At 47.8% G+C, this 17150-nt stretch overlaps 1 protein-coding gene and 1 long non-coding RNA gene across 5 annotated transcripts; both read right to left on the bottom strand.

The window, feature by feature from the left end:
• Window positions 1-2375: 2375 nt before the first annotated feature.
• LOC130302304 (uncharacterized) lies at window positions 2376-6481 on the bottom strand. Of its 4 annotated transcripts, none has more exons than XR_008852581.1 (5): window positions 6463-6477; window positions 2999-3039; window positions 2838-2904; window positions 2573-2737; window positions 2376-2470 (listed from the first exon to the last, which is right to left on the bottom strand). It is a non-coding gene; the product is annotated as an uncharacterized LOC130302304 (long non-coding RNA). The 4 variants fall into 4 exon arrangements; XR_008852580.1 differs by lacking the exon at window positions 6463-6477 and adding an exon at window positions 3220-3234; XR_008852583.1 differs by lacking the exon at window positions 2999-3039 and having other exon boundaries at window positions 6463-6481.
• A 3028-nt stretch (window positions 6482-9509) lies between these two features.
• Window positions 9510-13103, bottom strand: LOC130302303 (collagen alpha-2(I) chain-like). The gene is made up of 2 exons (XM_056551697.1): window positions 12168-13103; window positions 9510-9567 (listed from the first exon to the last, which is right to left on the bottom strand). The coding sequence occupies exons 1-2, from the start codon at window positions 12999-13001 to the stop codon at window positions 9532-9534; spliced, it is 870 nt and encodes a 289-aa protein (XP_056407672.1). The 5' UTR covers window positions 13002-13103; the 3' UTR covers window positions 9510-9531.
• Between the last annotated feature and the right edge of the window lie 4047 nt (window positions 13104-17150).

Genomic DNA, 17150 nt, shown 5'->3' on the forward strand with positions numbered 1-17150 from the left:
ACACCCGCTGCGATCTGTCTATTAATGCAGGTACTACAGCTCCCAGCATGGAGCAGAGTGTACTCCATGTTGGGAGTGGTAGTACTTGTAGTAAAGGAAAGATCACTGCGGGTATCAATCCTGACAGCCGCTGCGATCCTCCAGTATAATGTATGAATGCGGCGGCCGTTCTCCTATGGTCCCCTGCACGGCCATATATATACACATATTCCTATTTCTCACAGAGAGCTGTGATTGGCTGGAACCATCTGGCCAATCACAGCTCTGCGGGAAATATGAATATGTATATATATACGTGAGTGCAGGGGACCATAGAAGAGCAGCCGCCGCATCTATACATTATACAAGAGGATCGCAAGGGACCCCTGCGATCTGTCAATTAGTACAGGTAACTACTACTCCCATCATGGAAGAGTGTGTTCCATGCTGAGAGTAGTAGTACTACCTAAAAAATGTTTTATAAAAAAGTGAAAAACACGCACACACTACATTTTTACTATTGTCGGCTGCATTTTTAGTGCTTTACCCGCTCACATAAATTGATCCCTGTTTAAAAATGAATAAACATTTCATAATAAAAAAGATACATTTCGTTAGATACAATTTTTTCCATCACTACTGTATCTTTCTTATTATGATTTTTTTATGGTACCCTACAAAATTTTAATAAAAAAGGTATGGCCATATTTTTTTAGGATCGCTAAAGTCCAAAAAAAAATAAAAAATTTACCGAATGTACCCGAATACCGAATGTATCTGAAAAAAATCAACCCGAATACCCGAATACCGAATGTATCCGAAAAATCTAAACCGAAAATATTGCCGAACCAAAATTTTTTTCCAAAACGAAAAAACGAAACGAAATGAAACAAAACTTTTTCTAATGCACAAGTCTACCTTGTGGCACTCACCTCTTGATTCCCGGCCTTCTGGCTAGGATCAGAGAAATTTTTATAGATCCGGCCGGATGTCCGGGCAGTATATCTGCACACATTCACTTATTTATTTCTTTTTGTCTCACTGTGTCACTTTTTGCGTGTTGTGTGTTCACAGGATTTGTCAGGATGCGGTAGCCCTTCTGGGTGTCCCTCCTGGCGGTCTAGGGGAGGTGTGTGGCCATTAGGTTCCACACCTCCCTGCAAACACCCCGGGTACTCCTGCTTTGGCAGGGTACCTACCGTTATCGGCTCTGCGGGCAAATATCTTGGCTAACGCCAAGGGGGATGCCGGGAGCATTTGTGGTCCCCTAGTAGCTTCGGCGAAAAGGGACATTGAACCTGGAACGTCGCAGGTACCTTTTGGTCCGGAGGTGAAGGGTAAGGTTTGTTGGGGGGCCTCTCTCCTATCGGAGAAGGGCTTGCGATAGACCGCATCCTTTGTGCATGTTTTTTTAGTGTAACACGTTTGCACTTTTTCTTGCACTTTGGGTGAATCGAGAGCACGTTCCTCGGCTTTAAAAAAAAAAAAAGTAAGGCATGCCTACACTCTCTAATTCCTTAAAGTGGTACTCCGCCCCTAGATATCTTATCCCCTACCTTAAGGATAGGACAAAAGATGACTGATCACTGGGACCCCCGCGATCTTCATGCAGCACCCGGCGTTCCAAATAATATATTTAGAACTCTGGGTTCTCGTGGTGCGGGTCGTGACCTCACACCACGCCCTTTCCATTTATGTCTATGGGAGGTGGTGTGATGTCATAAGAAGGTGTGGCATGATGTCACAAATTCTGCCACAGGAACCAGTGATCTAAACATACTATTTAGAATTTTGGTTGCTGCATAGAGATTGCTGGGGTCCCAGCAGCAGGATCCCCTTGATCAGACATCTTATCCCCTATCCTTTACATAGGGGATAAGATATCTAGAGGCGGAGTACCCCTTTAAGGGACAGTTCATGTACCCAAAAGTTGATCCTTTGCAACCGTATGACCCCTAGCAAGTTCCCTGCATGAGTCCCATTCATCAGAAAAAGGCTTGTGCATGGAACTTGCTGGGTGTTCTACGTTTGCCTCATAAACTGCACCACCCAGCACCAGTTGCCTCTCTCTGCACCACATTATGCAGATCGTGCAGGAGAGCAGCTTTGGTCATCCATGTTTTGCTAACTCTATTTTCACACACAGAAATAAATAAATGAGTCGAACAAGTCAAAGAACAGTTTAAAAAAAAGGGGAACTTTATTTATAATTTATTAAAATGTTTGTGTAGGGGATTTTTTGTAACCTCCCATCACTCACAAAGAGCGTACAGTAACTAATACTCAGGACAGGAAAAACCTCCAGAGGGGAGGAAACCTGTAGGGAATCCATGGCTACTGTATGGCCCTTCCTCTGGGCAAACTAAAGGAGGTTACCTCTATAATTTGGGCAAATGTTTCTGTGTATGTGCATGATTCCTAGGCCTGTGCCTTCATCCAACGTCTTGCTGTAGGTCCCGAAATGCTACTCCATGTCCTGGAAATAGTGCATCTAAGATAGGGGACAAAAAAGATAGATTATTTACATGTTTATCATAGAAATACACATGGAACTGCAATAAAGACCTTTTGGACAAAACAATGTAACACTTACCAGTCACAGTCATGTGCATGACTTTGCATTCCCGTGTCCCTACACAGTGTCCAGCACCGGCCCCTCACTGATGAACAGGACCAGTGTTATTTCTGGGGCTATGCCTTCATCCAACGTCTTGCTGTAGGTCCGGAAATGCTACTCCATGTCCTGGAGATAGTGCATCTAAGATAAGAAAAAAAAGATAGATTATTTACATGTTTATCATAGAAATACACATGGAACTGCACTAAAGATCTTTTGGACACAACAATGTAACACTTACCAGTCACAGTCATGTGTATGACTTTGCATTCCCGCGTCCCTACACAGTGTCCAGCACCGGCCCCTCACTGATGGAAAATGAACAGGAGCAGTGTTATTTCTGCTCAGTGCTGCTCTTTGGTGGACAATGGTTATGACATCACATGTGTGACACGCTGTTACCTCCTGGGAGTTCTATTTCAGTAGTGCTGCTCTCTGATTGGCTGAAAATCAAAAAAGCTTTCTAATATATTCTGTATGACTGTTATCTAAGGTTTTTGACAAATTTTATTAAAATGGCGCCACTCCCTGTGGGTGCGTTATATTTGTTTCTCCTAACCAGACATTCTGTATATGTAATATCATTTGGTGGCCCCAACAGCCTGGGCCCATAGGTTTCTTACATAGATCAATGCTACTCCGGTAGGCTCAATGAGCAGCGCTGGCCGCCGGGACGTCTGACGAGTGACGTCCCTGACGTTGCGGTCTGAAGCGAAGGATGTCACTAGTCATACGTCCCAGCAGCCATTGATTTAAAGTGGTCGTGGTCGTAGAGATTTATCAAAACCAGGGAAGAGGGAAAGTGGACCAGTTGCCCATAGCAACCAATCAGGTAGTTTCTTTCATTTTTAAAAAGGCCTCTGAAAAGTGAAAGAAGCAATCTGATTGGTTGCTATGGGCAACTCTTCCACTTGACCCTTGCACAGGTTTTCATACATCTGTCCCAATGTGTATTATTATTATCATCATCATCATTATTATTATTATTATTATTATTATTATAGGAAGTGTTTTTTCTTTGGTGTTTTTTTTCCCTCTGGCTTTTCTCATAACAAGTCATGTGATTCTTTCATCATTTCACTGAAGGATTTCTATAGAAAAAAAATAGTGAGAAAATACCCCCCCCCCCCAAAAAAAAAAAAAAAAAAAAACATGCTCTCGGCATCCCACAGATTTGATAGCCTAAAAACACCATAAAAGGATGAAGAAACCCCCATTAGTGTCTGGTGTTTCATATTACCCTATTGATTCCAACCTAACATGTGCCCGCAGCGAGCATGGTGTTTTTTATGACAAACACGCCAAGTGTAATCCCAGCTGAAATGAATGTTTTCACAATAGGTGTGAACAGGCTGCAGGCTGTGTTAGATATATTTGCATAGTTGCGGCATACAGCACGTGCAGCATTTATGTGGCGGCTTTCCGCTGGCATATATGGCTTTCTGTGCTGGTGAATGCAGCGGGCACTTACTGGTGTTTTTTTCCTAGCTGCACAGTTTTGCACCACAACCACTCCGGCTGGGACCAGGCTGACCGATCTAATGACCAAGATGCCGCAGTGAACGGCTTTATTTCTGTGAAAGTTCTGGCGAACTACAATGCTCAGAAGAGGAGGAGCGCCATTGAGCTTTTGGAAAGAGAATTAGTTTGGAATGGTCAGGGCCATGTGCGTTTACAAAGCCCCCCGTGGTGCCAGAACAGTGGACCCCCCCACATGCGACCCCATTTTGGAAACTACACCCCTCACAGAATTTAATAAGGGGTGCAGTGAGTATTTACACCCCACAGATCTTTGGAACAGTGGGCTGTGCAAATGAAAAATTTAATTTTTCATTTTTATGGACCACTGTTCCAAAAATCTGTCAGACACCTGTGGGGCGTAAATTCTCAATGTACCCCTTATTACATTACGTGAGGGGTGTAGTTTCCAAAATGGAAATCACATGTGTCCGGTTTCCATTGTTCTGGCACTATGGGGGCTTTGTAAACACATGTGGCCTTCAATTCCGGACAAATTTTCTCTACAAAATACCAATGGCGCTCCTTCTCTTCTGAGCATTGTAGTTCACCCGCAGAGCACTTTAAATTCACATATGGGGTGTGTTCTTACTCAGAAGAGATGGGGTTACAAATTTGGGGGGGGCTTTTTTCCTATTTTCCCTTGTGAAAATGAAAATTTTAGGGTAACACCAGCATTTTAGTGAAAAAATATATATTTTTTCATTTTCCCATCCAACTTTAATGAAAATTCGTCAAACACCTGTGGGGTGTTCATGCTCATTATACCCCTTGTCACGTTCGGTGAGGGGTGTAGTTTCCAAAATAGGGTCACATGTGGGTATTTATTTTTTTGTGTTTGTCAGAACCGCTGTACAATCAGCCACCCCTGTGCAAATCACCAATTTAGGCCTCAAATGTACATGGTGCGCTCTCATTCCTGAGCCTTGTTGTGAGCCCGCAGAGCATTTTACGCTCACATCTGGGGTATTTCCGTACTTAGGAGAAATTGCGTTACAAATTTTGGGGGTCTTTTTTTCCATTTACCGCTTGTGGAAATAAAAAGTATGGGGCAACACCAGCATGTTAGTGTAATTATTTTTTTTTTTTTACACTAACAGGCTGGTGTAGCCCCCAACTTTTCCTTTTCACAAGCGGTAAAAGGAAAGAAAGACCCGCAAAATTTGTAGTGCAATTTCTCCCGAGTACGGAGATACCCCATATGTGGCCCTAAACTGTTTCCTTGAAATACGACAGGGCTCCGAAGTGAGAGAGCGCCATGCGCATTTGAGGACTAAATTAGGGATTGCACAGGGGTGGACATAGGGGTATTCTACGCCAGTGATTCCCAAACAGGGTGCCTCCAGCTGTTGCTAAACTCTCAGCATGCCTGGACAGTTAGTGGCTGTCCAGAAATGCTGGGAGTTGTTGTTTTGCAACAGCTGGAGGCTCCGTTTTGGAAACCCTGCCGTACAAGACGTTTTTAATTTTTTATTGGGGGGGGACAGTGTAAGGGGGTGTACATGTAGTGTTTTACCCTTTATTATGTGTTAGTGTAGTGTAGTGTTTTTAGGGTACATTCACACTGGCGTGCTACGGTGAATTTCCCGCTAGGAGTTTGTGCTGCAGCGAAAAATTTGCCGCAGCCCAAACTTGAAGCAGGAAATTTACTGTAAACCTGTTTGTGTGAATGTACCCTGTACATTCACATGGGGGGGGGGCAAACCTCCAGCTGTTTCAAAACTACAACTACCAGCATGTACTGACAGACCGTGCATGCTGGTAGTTGTACTTTTGCAACAGCTGGAGGCACACTGGTTGGAAAACCTTCAGTTAGGTTCTGTTACCTAACTCAGTATTTTCCAATCAGTGTGCCTCAAGCTGTTGCAAAACTACAACTACACCCAGCATGTACTAATCACCGAAGGGCATGCTGGGAGATGTAGTTATGCAACAGCTGGAGGTACCCAACTACAATTCCCAGCATGCCGAGACAGCTGTTTGCTTTCTGGGCATGCTGGGGATTGCAGTTTTGCAACATCTGGAGAGCTACAGTTTTTAAACCACTGCACAGTGATCTCCAAACTGTGGACCTCCAGATGTTGCAAAACTACAACTCCCAGCATGCCCAGACAACAAACAGCTATGTGGGCATGCTAGGAGTTGTAGCTTTGCAAGATCTGGAGGGATATAGTTTAGAGACCACTGTATAGTGGTCTCAAACTGCAGCCCTCCAGCTGTTGCAAAACTACATATTCCAGCATGCTCAAACAGCTGTCTGGGCATGCTGGGAGTTGCAGTTTTGCAACATCTGGAGGGCTACAGTTAGAGACCACAGTCTCAGACTGTAGCCCTCCAGATCAACTTACCGGTTTCTGTAGGATCCCGGGAGCCGTCCTCTTCAGAAGCACGTTACGCCGCCCGCCGATCAACGTCGCCGCAGCCTCCGGACTAAATAAAATAAAATAAAATAAAATAGCACAACTTGGCTTGTCAAAATATAAACATAAAAGTTATCATTACCCGACTATAACTCAAAACCATCCATACTTGGGAACACGCAACAAGAAAACTAAACAGAAAAGTAGCAAGCACACCTAAAAAAAAAAAAATGAATAAATAAATAAAATAAAAAATAATTATTGTATGTTTTTTTACATTTTATTTTTTTTATATATTTTTTAATTTATTTTTTACATTTTTTATATTTTTTTAATCTATCTATATATATTTTTTTTCTCATATATTAAAATAATAAATAAATAAATAAATTAAAAAAAAATTACAAAAAAAAATTTATATTGTAATAATAATAATAATAATAAAAATAATAAAAATAATCATATCACACATACATTCACTTACAAAACGTCCAAAGTAACTGGATCCTCTATCTGGGACTAAAGAAAATACCAAAGAAAACATAAAACAGACCAAATAACTGAAATAAACAAAATAAACCACATATCAACACAACAACTGGTCCGGCTACCATAACGCTATAACATGAAACAATATGAAACAATATAGATATAACACAATATAGGTACAAAATTACTAAATTTACTATATAAATAAAATATAATATAAACAAAATATATGCACTACAGAAAACACCTACAAAATCAATAGAAAACCCTAGGAAAAACCCTACACTAAAACTGTACCCTCACCCACACCCCGGTAATCCGAGTTCCTACACTTCAAATTGTCCCTCACATATAGCTTCCCCTGAAAGCAGCGCCAGGCCAAGTCCCAAAACTTCTGGGGGATCCTTTTCATGCTTAAAAGGTACAACCCCACCCTCAGATCCCGACCTGGGCAGTCCCTGAGCGCCAGAGGCTTCTGGAAGTGGGTCAACAGAAACCCGTTTGTCAAGGAACTGCCTTCACTGGGTCCTGATCTCCCACACTCCCAGACCCCACCGACGTATCGCCTTCAGAGTCGGGGTAGCGTAAGCCGGAAGATATCCATGGGGCTTACGGAGGTCCTTCACTTGCCCTCCTGTCTCCCATTCCTGGAAGAAAGGCCGAAACCATTCCCTGCAGGAGAGTACCCACGGAGAAGCCCTCTCTGACCAGAGGTTTGAGATGTTAGCTTTCAAGAAGGTGTTGGTTAAGAACACCACAGGGTTTACCATAGATAAACCCCCTAGTCTCCTAGTGCGGTACGTAACCTCCCTCTTGACTAGGTTCATCCTGTTTCCCCATAACAGTTGGAAAAACAGGCTGTAGATTCTAATGTAGTAAGCTTCTTTCAAGATACATACGCTGCAGATAGATAAACAAGGTGGAGCAGGTACGATTTGATCAGGTGTACCCTTTCCCTGAGGGTCATAGACCAACCCTTCCATTGGTCCACCTTCTGAGCGGCATCCTGGAGCTTACCATCCCAGTTTTTGGTTGGATAATCATCCTGGCCGAATATGATGCCCAAAACTTTTGCTGACTCTTGGGGCCCGGGAAGAGTGTCCGGGAGATCAAACGTGGGATCTCCCCCTCCCAGCCAGAGACTCTCACACTTATCCCGGTTGATCTTAGACCCAGATGCCTCCGAGTAGCGGTCCACTTCCGACATCACCACATCGACCTCCTCTCGCGAGGAGACAAAAATAGTGACATCGTCAGCGTACGCCACCACTCTCTGGGCGACATCCAGCTCCGCCAGACTCATCCTGACTCCCGCCAACGGCCCACAATCTACCCTCCGGACGAAGGGATCGATCGCAAACACGTATAAAAGCAGGCTCAAAGGACAACCCTGACGGACTTCGGACCCCACCTCAAAACAGCGGCCAGACCAACCGTTCACCAGTGGGAAACTCTCTGCCCCTGCATACAAGATCTTAAGCCAATTAACAAAAGTACTCGGTAAGCCATATCTCAGGAGGACGGACCAGAGGTACTCGTGGTTCACCCGATCAAACGCTTTGGCCTGATCCAGGGACAGCAAGTACCCCTTCCAGAAACCCGCTCTACTCCGCTCCACTGCCTCCCTGACACTAAGGACCGCACTTAAGGTGCTTCGGCCTGGAACAGAGCAGTGCTGAGCCCCCGAAAGGAGCCGGGGTGCAAACTTCACCAGCCGATTAAACAGTATCTTAGCCAGAAGCTTCCTGTCCGTATTGAGAAGAGCTATGGGCCTCCAATTCTCAATACGGCTGGGATCTTTACCCTTTGACAGAAGAATCAGGGCTGACCTCATCATTAAATTCGTCAGAGTGCCCGAGTAGAGACACTCATTGAATACCTCAGTCAAGAGGGGAGCTAAAGACTCCTTAAAGGTCCTGTACCACTCGGATGTTAAGCCATCCGGACCTGGCGACTTCTTAGGGGCGAGCCACTCGATCGCCAGTCTCACTTCCTCTTCCCTGATTTCTTCTGCCAAAACATCAAGAGAGGGGTCTACCCGTGGCTCAGGAATGGTTTCAGCCAGGAAAGCCGACATCTTGTCTTGATCTAGATCCTTCCTTCCCAAGAGGTGCGAGTAGAAGGATCTGACGACCTCCAAGATCCCTGATCTGGACCGATTCAGAGATCCTGTACTATCAATCAGTCCTGAAATGACTTTACTACTCACTGACATCTTACAGTTTCTGTAAGGGTCGGGCGAGCGGTACTTCCCGAAATCCCTCTCAAAAACCAAAGATGTGTGCCTATCGTACTGACACCTCATCAGCAAGGACTTCACTCTGGAGATATCCTCTCGGCTACCTCCAGTCGAGATGAGAAGCTCGAGTTTCCTCCTCAGACCCTGATACAGGCGGTACCTGTTCAGGGACCTGAGGCTCGAGAGCTGGCGGAAGAACCCCGCAACCCGCTTCTTGAATATCTCCCACCACTCTGACTTACTACTACATAGGCCCAGTAAAGGTACCTGGCTCTGAAGAAAATCCTCAAAGGACTGTCTTACTTCCGCTTCCTCCAGGAGGGACGAATTCAGCTTCCAATAACCTTTTCCCATCCGGGGGGTCTCTGAAACATTCAGGGAAAACAAAATCATACAGTGATCGGAGAACTCCACCTCAACCACGGACACTACGGAAGAGACAGCTTCCTCCTTTAAATAAAACCTATCTATACTAGACCTGCGACTACCTTGATGATAGGTGAAACCCGTGTGGCCTGAGGGGCTCCGGATGTGGGCGTCCTCTAGGCGAGCTTCTCTAGCTATGCTAATCAGTGCCACACTATCACAAGTCAGCGGACCATTGGAGCCTCTCCTATCTTGGGACCTCGTGACATTATTGAAGTCCCCTCCAAAGATCACTTGCCGACTCGTAAAAAGAAAGGGCTTAATCCTCATAAAGAGATCTTTACGGCCCCGCTTAGTTTGCGGGGCGTAGATGTTAATGAGCCGGAGCTCTTGTCCCTTCATGAAGACATCTAAGATCAGGCACCTCCCCATTTCTAATTCAATAACCCGTCGGCATTCAACAGGAGCGGTAAAAAGGACCGCCACCCCACTATACGGCTCAGCCGCAAGAGACCAGTGGGAGGGACCGCGCCTCCACTCTCTTCTGGCTTTTACCAGAGAGGCTAGATCTGACAACCTGGTCTCCTGTAAAAGGAAAATGTCGGCTTCAACACGGCTGAGAAAATCAAAGGCTGCGAATCTAGCCGTATCTGACTTTATACTGGCACAGTTAATAGATGCCAGCGTCAATGGGGTGAGTGCCGCCATACAGGGTGATTAAATTAGACGGCCACACCCTTTACTTTCTCTTTCCCTTCTTTTTTGCCCCCTCATCCCCCGAAGAAGACGAGAGGGCAGGACCACTCTTGGATCTTTTTTTACACTCCGATTGATCCATATGGTCCCCGTCTCTGTCCGGCTCCGGTCTAGCCCTGCCCTCTGAGGAAGGTGCCTCAACAGGACAGGGCCCAGTTCCCCCCAGAGGCTCCTTCTCCCTAGGCACCCCGTCCTCACCTTCCCCCTCCAAGGAGGGGGAGGAGATGGTATCGAGGACGAGGTATCGGTTTGACAGGTCAATCAGAGGGGGGGCAGTCAGGCTTCCGTTTTGGACCTACCCCGTAGTACAAGGAACTTCAGAGGGCTCTGACCTCTTCTTTCTCCCTTTCCTTTTGCCCTTATCTTTCTTTTTGGGCCTCACCCCACTTTCCTCATCCACACTTTCATAGTGGGAGGAATCGGAAGGGTCGGCCATATTGCCTTTCTCTCTGTGAAGTCTCCTGATCTCCTCATCCAGCACGTTCTCTTCTAGGGCTTCAGCGGTTACAGGGCCAGCTTCAGGAGCAGGGGCTGAAGCTACCCCCGTCACCTGGGCACTCTCCAGCTCCCTATTCCTTCTACGATTTTCCTCCCGCCTTAGTTTGGCGGGGCTCTTTTTCCTCCTCACTAGCCCTGTTGCGCCCCCATCCCTGCCCGTACCCTCCCCAGCTGAGGCAACTTCGCAGCTCTCCTCAGCCGGAGCGGCCGCCGCACGGGCGAAGGCGCTAGGACAACGGCTAAAGGGGTGCCCGAGGACACCACACAGGTGGCACCGGATCTGCCTACAGGATGCGGCCAGATGACCCACCCCACCACACAAAGCGCAGACCTGCACAGTACAGGCTGCGCTAAAGTGGGTGGGGCTGCCACACCTGTGACAGACCTTGGGTTGCCCCTGGTAGAAGACCTGGATCCTATCGCGTCCAAGGAAGGCGGCTGACGGAATGTGGGCAACCGTACTCCCTGAACGCTTGAGTTTGACGGAAAACGTCCAGGCCCCGGACCAGATCCCGTGCTCATCCAAGTTTTTCTTGGGCATATCCGTCACATCCCCATACCGACCAAGCCAGGTCATAATGTCATAACAAGAAAGTGACTCGTTACGGGTCAAAACGGTAACTTTCTTGACAGAGTTCTGACGGGAAATCGCCTTGACGGCAAAATCCCGCCAGCCGGGCTCGTTCTTTGCCACTTCGTAGTTTGACCAGAAGAGTTCGAGACCCTCTGGCCGTACGAAACTGACATCAAACTCGGATGAACCGTAGGGGTGAATGAGGGCAAAGATGTCACTTGCCCTGAATTCCATCTGAAGGAGGAGCTCAACCACTTTAGAGCGAGGTGGGCACGCATCCTCGCCCCTCCAAATCAGACGGACCACATTCCTACGGTTACTGTCCTGCCCGGTTGTCGGGAGGGACCAGACCACCTCCCCATTCCGCTCTCGGAAAGCCCCCAAACCGTGCCTCTCTATCCAGAAAGACAGGTCGACCTCACCCCTTCCCTCTACCTGGATCGACCTGTCGCCCCTGCGTAAAGCCTCCAGGAGGCGCTGTTGCAAGTGTTCTCCAGAGCCGGACAGAGATGGGGACCCCCCTGAACCCCCGGCAGTGACATTGGCATAGCTCCTAGAAGCAGTCTCTACCGGGGGGGCAGCCAGACCAGACCCAGAACCGTCAGTACAGCCACTCACACTACTACTCCCATCTTTATTCCCATTCATACCCGACTTTCCACTCTTACCACTACTAGTCCCACCATCATTCACTCCACTTACACTCCCACATGCACTCCTCTCATCCACAACACTACTACACTCAGCATTCTCACATCCTCCACTCATTACCTGCCTAACAGATTCTGGGCTGGCTGGGACTTGTAGTATAGCTGGTTTAATAATGTTCTTTGCTGTCTTAGCTGTTGCTGGGGTTGACGCCAAGGGCTCCTCCTCCATGGGCGATGTCCCTTCTGGAGTCTGGAGCTGCCCCCCCGGGCGCACCCCAGCTCCGCCCACACTCTCTGACACGCAGGGAATCCCCACCGTGCCAGCTGTGCCCGTCCGCACGGGCTCTGCAGCAGACTCTGACACCCGGACACTCCCCTCCCTCACAGAGGAGTGCCCCGCAGCGCCCACAGAACATATAGTACTCGGAGGACCGCCCCCCGAGCACCTGGACCCACCATTCTCTGCCAACGGCGCCTGGACACTCCCCCCCCTCACAGGGGAGTGCCCCGCAGCGCCGGTAATGCCCACAGCACTCGGGGAACCGCCCCCCGAGCACGCGGCGGCATAGCTTGCCTCGCCACTTCCCACCATGAGCCCATCCTGCCCCTCCCTACCGGCAGGATGGGTGGGCTTCACATCTATTGCGCCTACAGCCTTTTCAGACGCCATGCTGTACCCCCCTTGCTGGCCCCGGTCCATGACAGGAACGGGGTCTGGCAGTTTGGGGGGCCCAGCAGCCTGAACCAACTTCACAGCTGGCCCAGACTGCTTGAATGAATGAAAAACAAAAGATACCGTTTCCTGAACTTTCTGCTTCTTCCTTTTCTTCACTACATCATTCTTGCCAAGATCTTCACCAAAGGCAAAATCCTCAAAGCGGGTAGGTGACTCCTGCTGCACAATAGCTCTCAGCAAACCCCCACTAGCTGCGTCCTCTTCACAGCTATCCTCCATCTCCCCATCACTGGAAGGTAACGCCACTTGATAGGGCTCTGGGTAGCTATCTTGGGGGGGCTGGGGGTCACATGCACCAGGGGCAGCATCCCCCTCACTCTCCACAGCTTCACCTGACTCTCCATCACCTTCCTCCTCTCCATCTTCCTCCTCACTGCTGTCCTCATGGCTGTCTGCACATGCATGCGGGTTTTTAAATCTTTCATTGTTAGTAAGTTTTTCCTTAAAGAACCCTGCATCCTCAGCAATGTTCCTTCTGGCCTCCTCCACCTCAGCCACCTTTGCCTTAAGAGCCCGCACCTGAGCAGTAAACTTCTGCCTCTTACCTGCAGAGGCATTGTCAGCCTGGTAGCGTGAAAACTTCAGGTCTTCCCTCAGGCTCCTAAGTTTTCTTCCCAACTCTTCATACTCCGCCATCTTGGATTGGATCCGTGACCCATACATCTCCAGAGACTCCCTTGGACCCCGTACCCCCCATTGCTGGGGTTCAGGGGTAGCAGAAGGTCCGCTGTTCTTGGCTGTAGCCTTGCGTCCTTCGGGTTTGGACGGGGGAGCGGGCTCCGCATTTCTGCGGGCCCTGCTGGAACGCCTCACCCCGACCTTGGAACCGGCTGTAGATGCTATCTTCCCCCCTCTCGCCAGCCGGGAACGAGAGGTAGAAGCCCGAGACTCCCTTGGCTCCATGCAGGAAAGCTCTCCCCAGGGGCCTGCCACACCCCTGGGAAGGCAGGTGAAAAACGCTGCTTCTCTCTGTGTGGAAGTCTGGAGCTCAAAGGAGACACACCCGACAACTTCACACACTGAAACTGCTGTGTTCAGAGGATGTGCTCTCTGCTGACACTCTTTTTATTATAAAAATACAAAACTTATCCAATACAACAAAAAACAAGCTTAACCAGCTATAATATAAATCAAAAACAAAACCCTGCCTAACCGGCCAGCCCAGCTTTGCAAAGCAAAAAGAAAACAAACAAACAAAAACACACTGACACACATACCAAAAATGAACATAAAAACAGCACAACTTGGCTTAAACATAAACATAAAATTAGCACTACCTGGCTGTAACTCAAACCATCCATACTCGGGGGGGGGGGATAAAAAAAAAAAAAAAAAAAAATTATAATAAATAAATAATAATAATTATAAAAATAAAGAAATAAATAAATAAAAATAAACAGCACAACTTGGCTTAAACATAAACATAAAATTAGCACTACCCGGCTGTTACTCAAAACCATCCATACTCGGGAAACAAAACAAAAGGGGAAAATAAATAAATTAAAAATATAAAAATAAAAAATATAAATAAATAAACAAACACATAACACAACAACTGGTCCGACTGCCATAACTATAATATGAGACAATATAAAACGATGTAGATACAAAACCAAATAGATACAAAATCACTAATAGAAATTAATAAAATATAGTATATAAACATAACTATATGCACCCTATTTACAGAAACCTACAAAAAGAAAAAAAAAATTAATAAATAAATAAATACAGGAAATCCCTACACTAGAACTGTGCCCTCACCCACACCACCCCTCCTGCACATGGGTCAGAGTCCATACCGTTCCTCTACAGTTTACAAAGTTCTGTCCTTAACTGACCCATGTCAGGTCCCCCAAAAACACGATAACACACCACCACCCACAAATACACCCTCCCCACCTAGCACTCCACCCAACCAACTTATACACAAACTTATACATACTAACTAACAGACACTGAACCACAACCCACTTTAGGCCCAAGTTTGGTCGCCTGTAAGCCCTTCATGCCATATCAGCTTAAAACAAAACAAAAAAGCTAGCGTGCACATGCATTAGCCCACCACCAGAAAGAAGGATGGCAGACTTGATACACCAAAATAATTTTTAACTCTTTTCCTAACTCCCCCTACAATTCTCCCTAATTCTATCCCTCCATTAAAGCTAACCCTACTCTCACCCTATCTCTATCCCTATCACACTTCCCCTATCCAAAATAAAGGTACTCTACCCAAAAGATCTAGTACCTAGGGCACATCAAAAGAAAACCCTCTCCACAGGAGAGAAGCCCTACTGGTACCAAGACTGCCATACTCCAAAGACCTGATCTTCCCGAGGTCACCGGTGATATTCCTACAGACCTCCACCTCGGAGAGGATTTTCTGCTGGGTCGACACTAAACACCGTGCATTCCACGTGTAGTACCTAACCACTAAACTAACTAAGAATAAAGTGCCCCGGTCTCGGCCACCCAGTGTCCTGAATGCCCCATAAGCCCACTCCGGATAGGTAAGGCCGGCAAGTTGACTCCAGCCGATGGAAGCGCCCACCCGGTTGTAAACCCCTATATTAAAGGGACAATGAAGCAGGAAGTGGTCCATGCTTTCCAGCGTGTCCCCGCACTCTTCTCGGGGACATCCCCGGTCATCAGAGTTCCTGCACTTCAGGTTGTCCCTTACATATAGCTTCCCCTGAAAGCAGCGCCAGGCCAAGTCCCAAAACTTCTGGGGGATCCTTTTCATGTTTAAAAGGTACAACCCCACCCTCAGATCCCGACCTGGGCAGTCCCTGAGTGCCAGAGGCTTCTGGAAGTGGGTCAACAGAACCCGTTTGTCAAGGAACTGCCTTGACTGGGTCCTGATCTCCCACACTCCCAGACCCCACCGACGTATCGCCTTCAGAGTCGGGGTAGCGTAAGCCGGAAGATATCCATGGGGCGTACGGAGGTCCTTCACTTGCCCTCCTGTCTCCCATTCCTGGAAGAAAGGCCGAAACCACTCCCTGCAGGAGAGTACCCACGGAGAAGCCCTCTCTGACCAGAGGTTTGAGATGTTAGCTTTTAAAAAGGTGTTTGTTAAGAACACCACAGGGTTTACCATAGATAAACCCCCTAGTCTCCTCGTGCGGTACGTAACCTCCCTCTTGACTAGGTTCATCCTGTTCCCCCATAACAGTTGAAAAAACAGGCTGTAGATCCTAGTGTAGTAAGCCTCTGGCAAGATACATACGCTGCCCAGATAGATAAACAAGGGGAGCAGGTACGATTTGATCAGGTGTACCCTTTCCCTGAGGGTCAAAGACCAACCCTTCCACTGGTCCACCTTCTGAGTGGCAACCTGGAGCTTACCATCCCAGTTTTTGGTGGGATAATCATCCTGGCCAAATGTGATGCCTAAGACTTTTGCTGATTCTTGGGGCCCTGGAAGGGTGTCCGGGAGATCAAACGTGGGATCCCCCCCTCCCAGCCAGAGACTCTCACACTTATCCCGGTTGATCTTAGACCCGGATGCCTCCGAGTAGCGTTCCACCTCCGACATCACCACATCAACCCCCTCTCTCGAGGAGACGAAAATAGTGACATCGTCGGCGTACGCCACTACCCCCTGGATGGCCCCCGGCTCCGCCAAACTCATCCCGACTCCCGCCAATGGTCCGCAACTCACCCTCCTAAGGAAGGGATCGATCACGAACACATATAACAGCGGGCTCAAAGGACAACCCTGACGGACTCCAGACCCCACTCCAAAAGAGTGGCCAGACCACCCGTTCACCAGTGGGAAACTCTCTGCCCCTGCATACAAGATCTTAAGCCAATTAACAAAAGTACTCGGTAAGCCATATCTCAGGAGGACGGACCAGAGGTACTCGTGGTTCAACCGATCAAATGCTTTGGCCTGATCCAAGGACAGCAAGTACCCCTTCCAGAAACCCGCACTACTCCGCTCCACTGCCTCCCTGACACTAAGGACAGCACTTAAGGTGCTTCGGCCTGGAACAGTGCAGTGCTGGGCCTCCGAAAGGAGCCGGGGTGCAAACTTCACCAGCCGATTAAACAGTATCTTGGCCAGAAGCTTCCTGTCCGTATTGAGAAGAGCTATGGGTCTCCAATTCTCAATACGGCTGGGATCTTTACCCTTTGAGAGAAGAATCAGGGCTGACCTCCTCATTGACTTTGGCAGAGTGCCCGAGGAGAGACACTCATTGAATACCTCAGTCAAGAGGGGAGCTAAAGACTCCTTAAAGGTCCTGTACCACTCAGATGTTAAGCCATCCGGACCTGGCGACTTCTTGGGGGCAAGCCCCTCGATCGCCAGTCTCACTTCCTCTTCCCTGATCTCTTCTGCCAAAACGCCAAGAGAGGGGTCTA

Source organism: Hyla sarda, unplaced genomic scaffold, assembly GCF_029499605.1.
Source record: "Hyla sarda isolate aHylSar1 unplaced genomic scaffold, aHylSar1.hap1 scaffold_1160, whole genome shotgun sequence".
In the NCBI taxonomy this organism is placed as follows: domain Eukaryota; kingdom Metazoa; phylum Chordata; class Amphibia; order Anura; family Hylidae; genus Hyla; species Hyla sarda.

Excerpts from the sequence above, each read along its gene's own strand:
- LOC130302303 (XM_056551697.1), bottom strand. The coding sequence starts at position 13,001 with ATGGAGGATAGCTGTGAAGAGGACGCAGCTAGTGGGGGTTTGCTGAGA. Across the intron at positions 9,568-12,167 it reads GCCCAGAATCTGTTAGGCAG|AGACCCCCCGGATGGGAAAA; the intron begins GTAATGAGTGGA and ends TGAATGTTTCAG.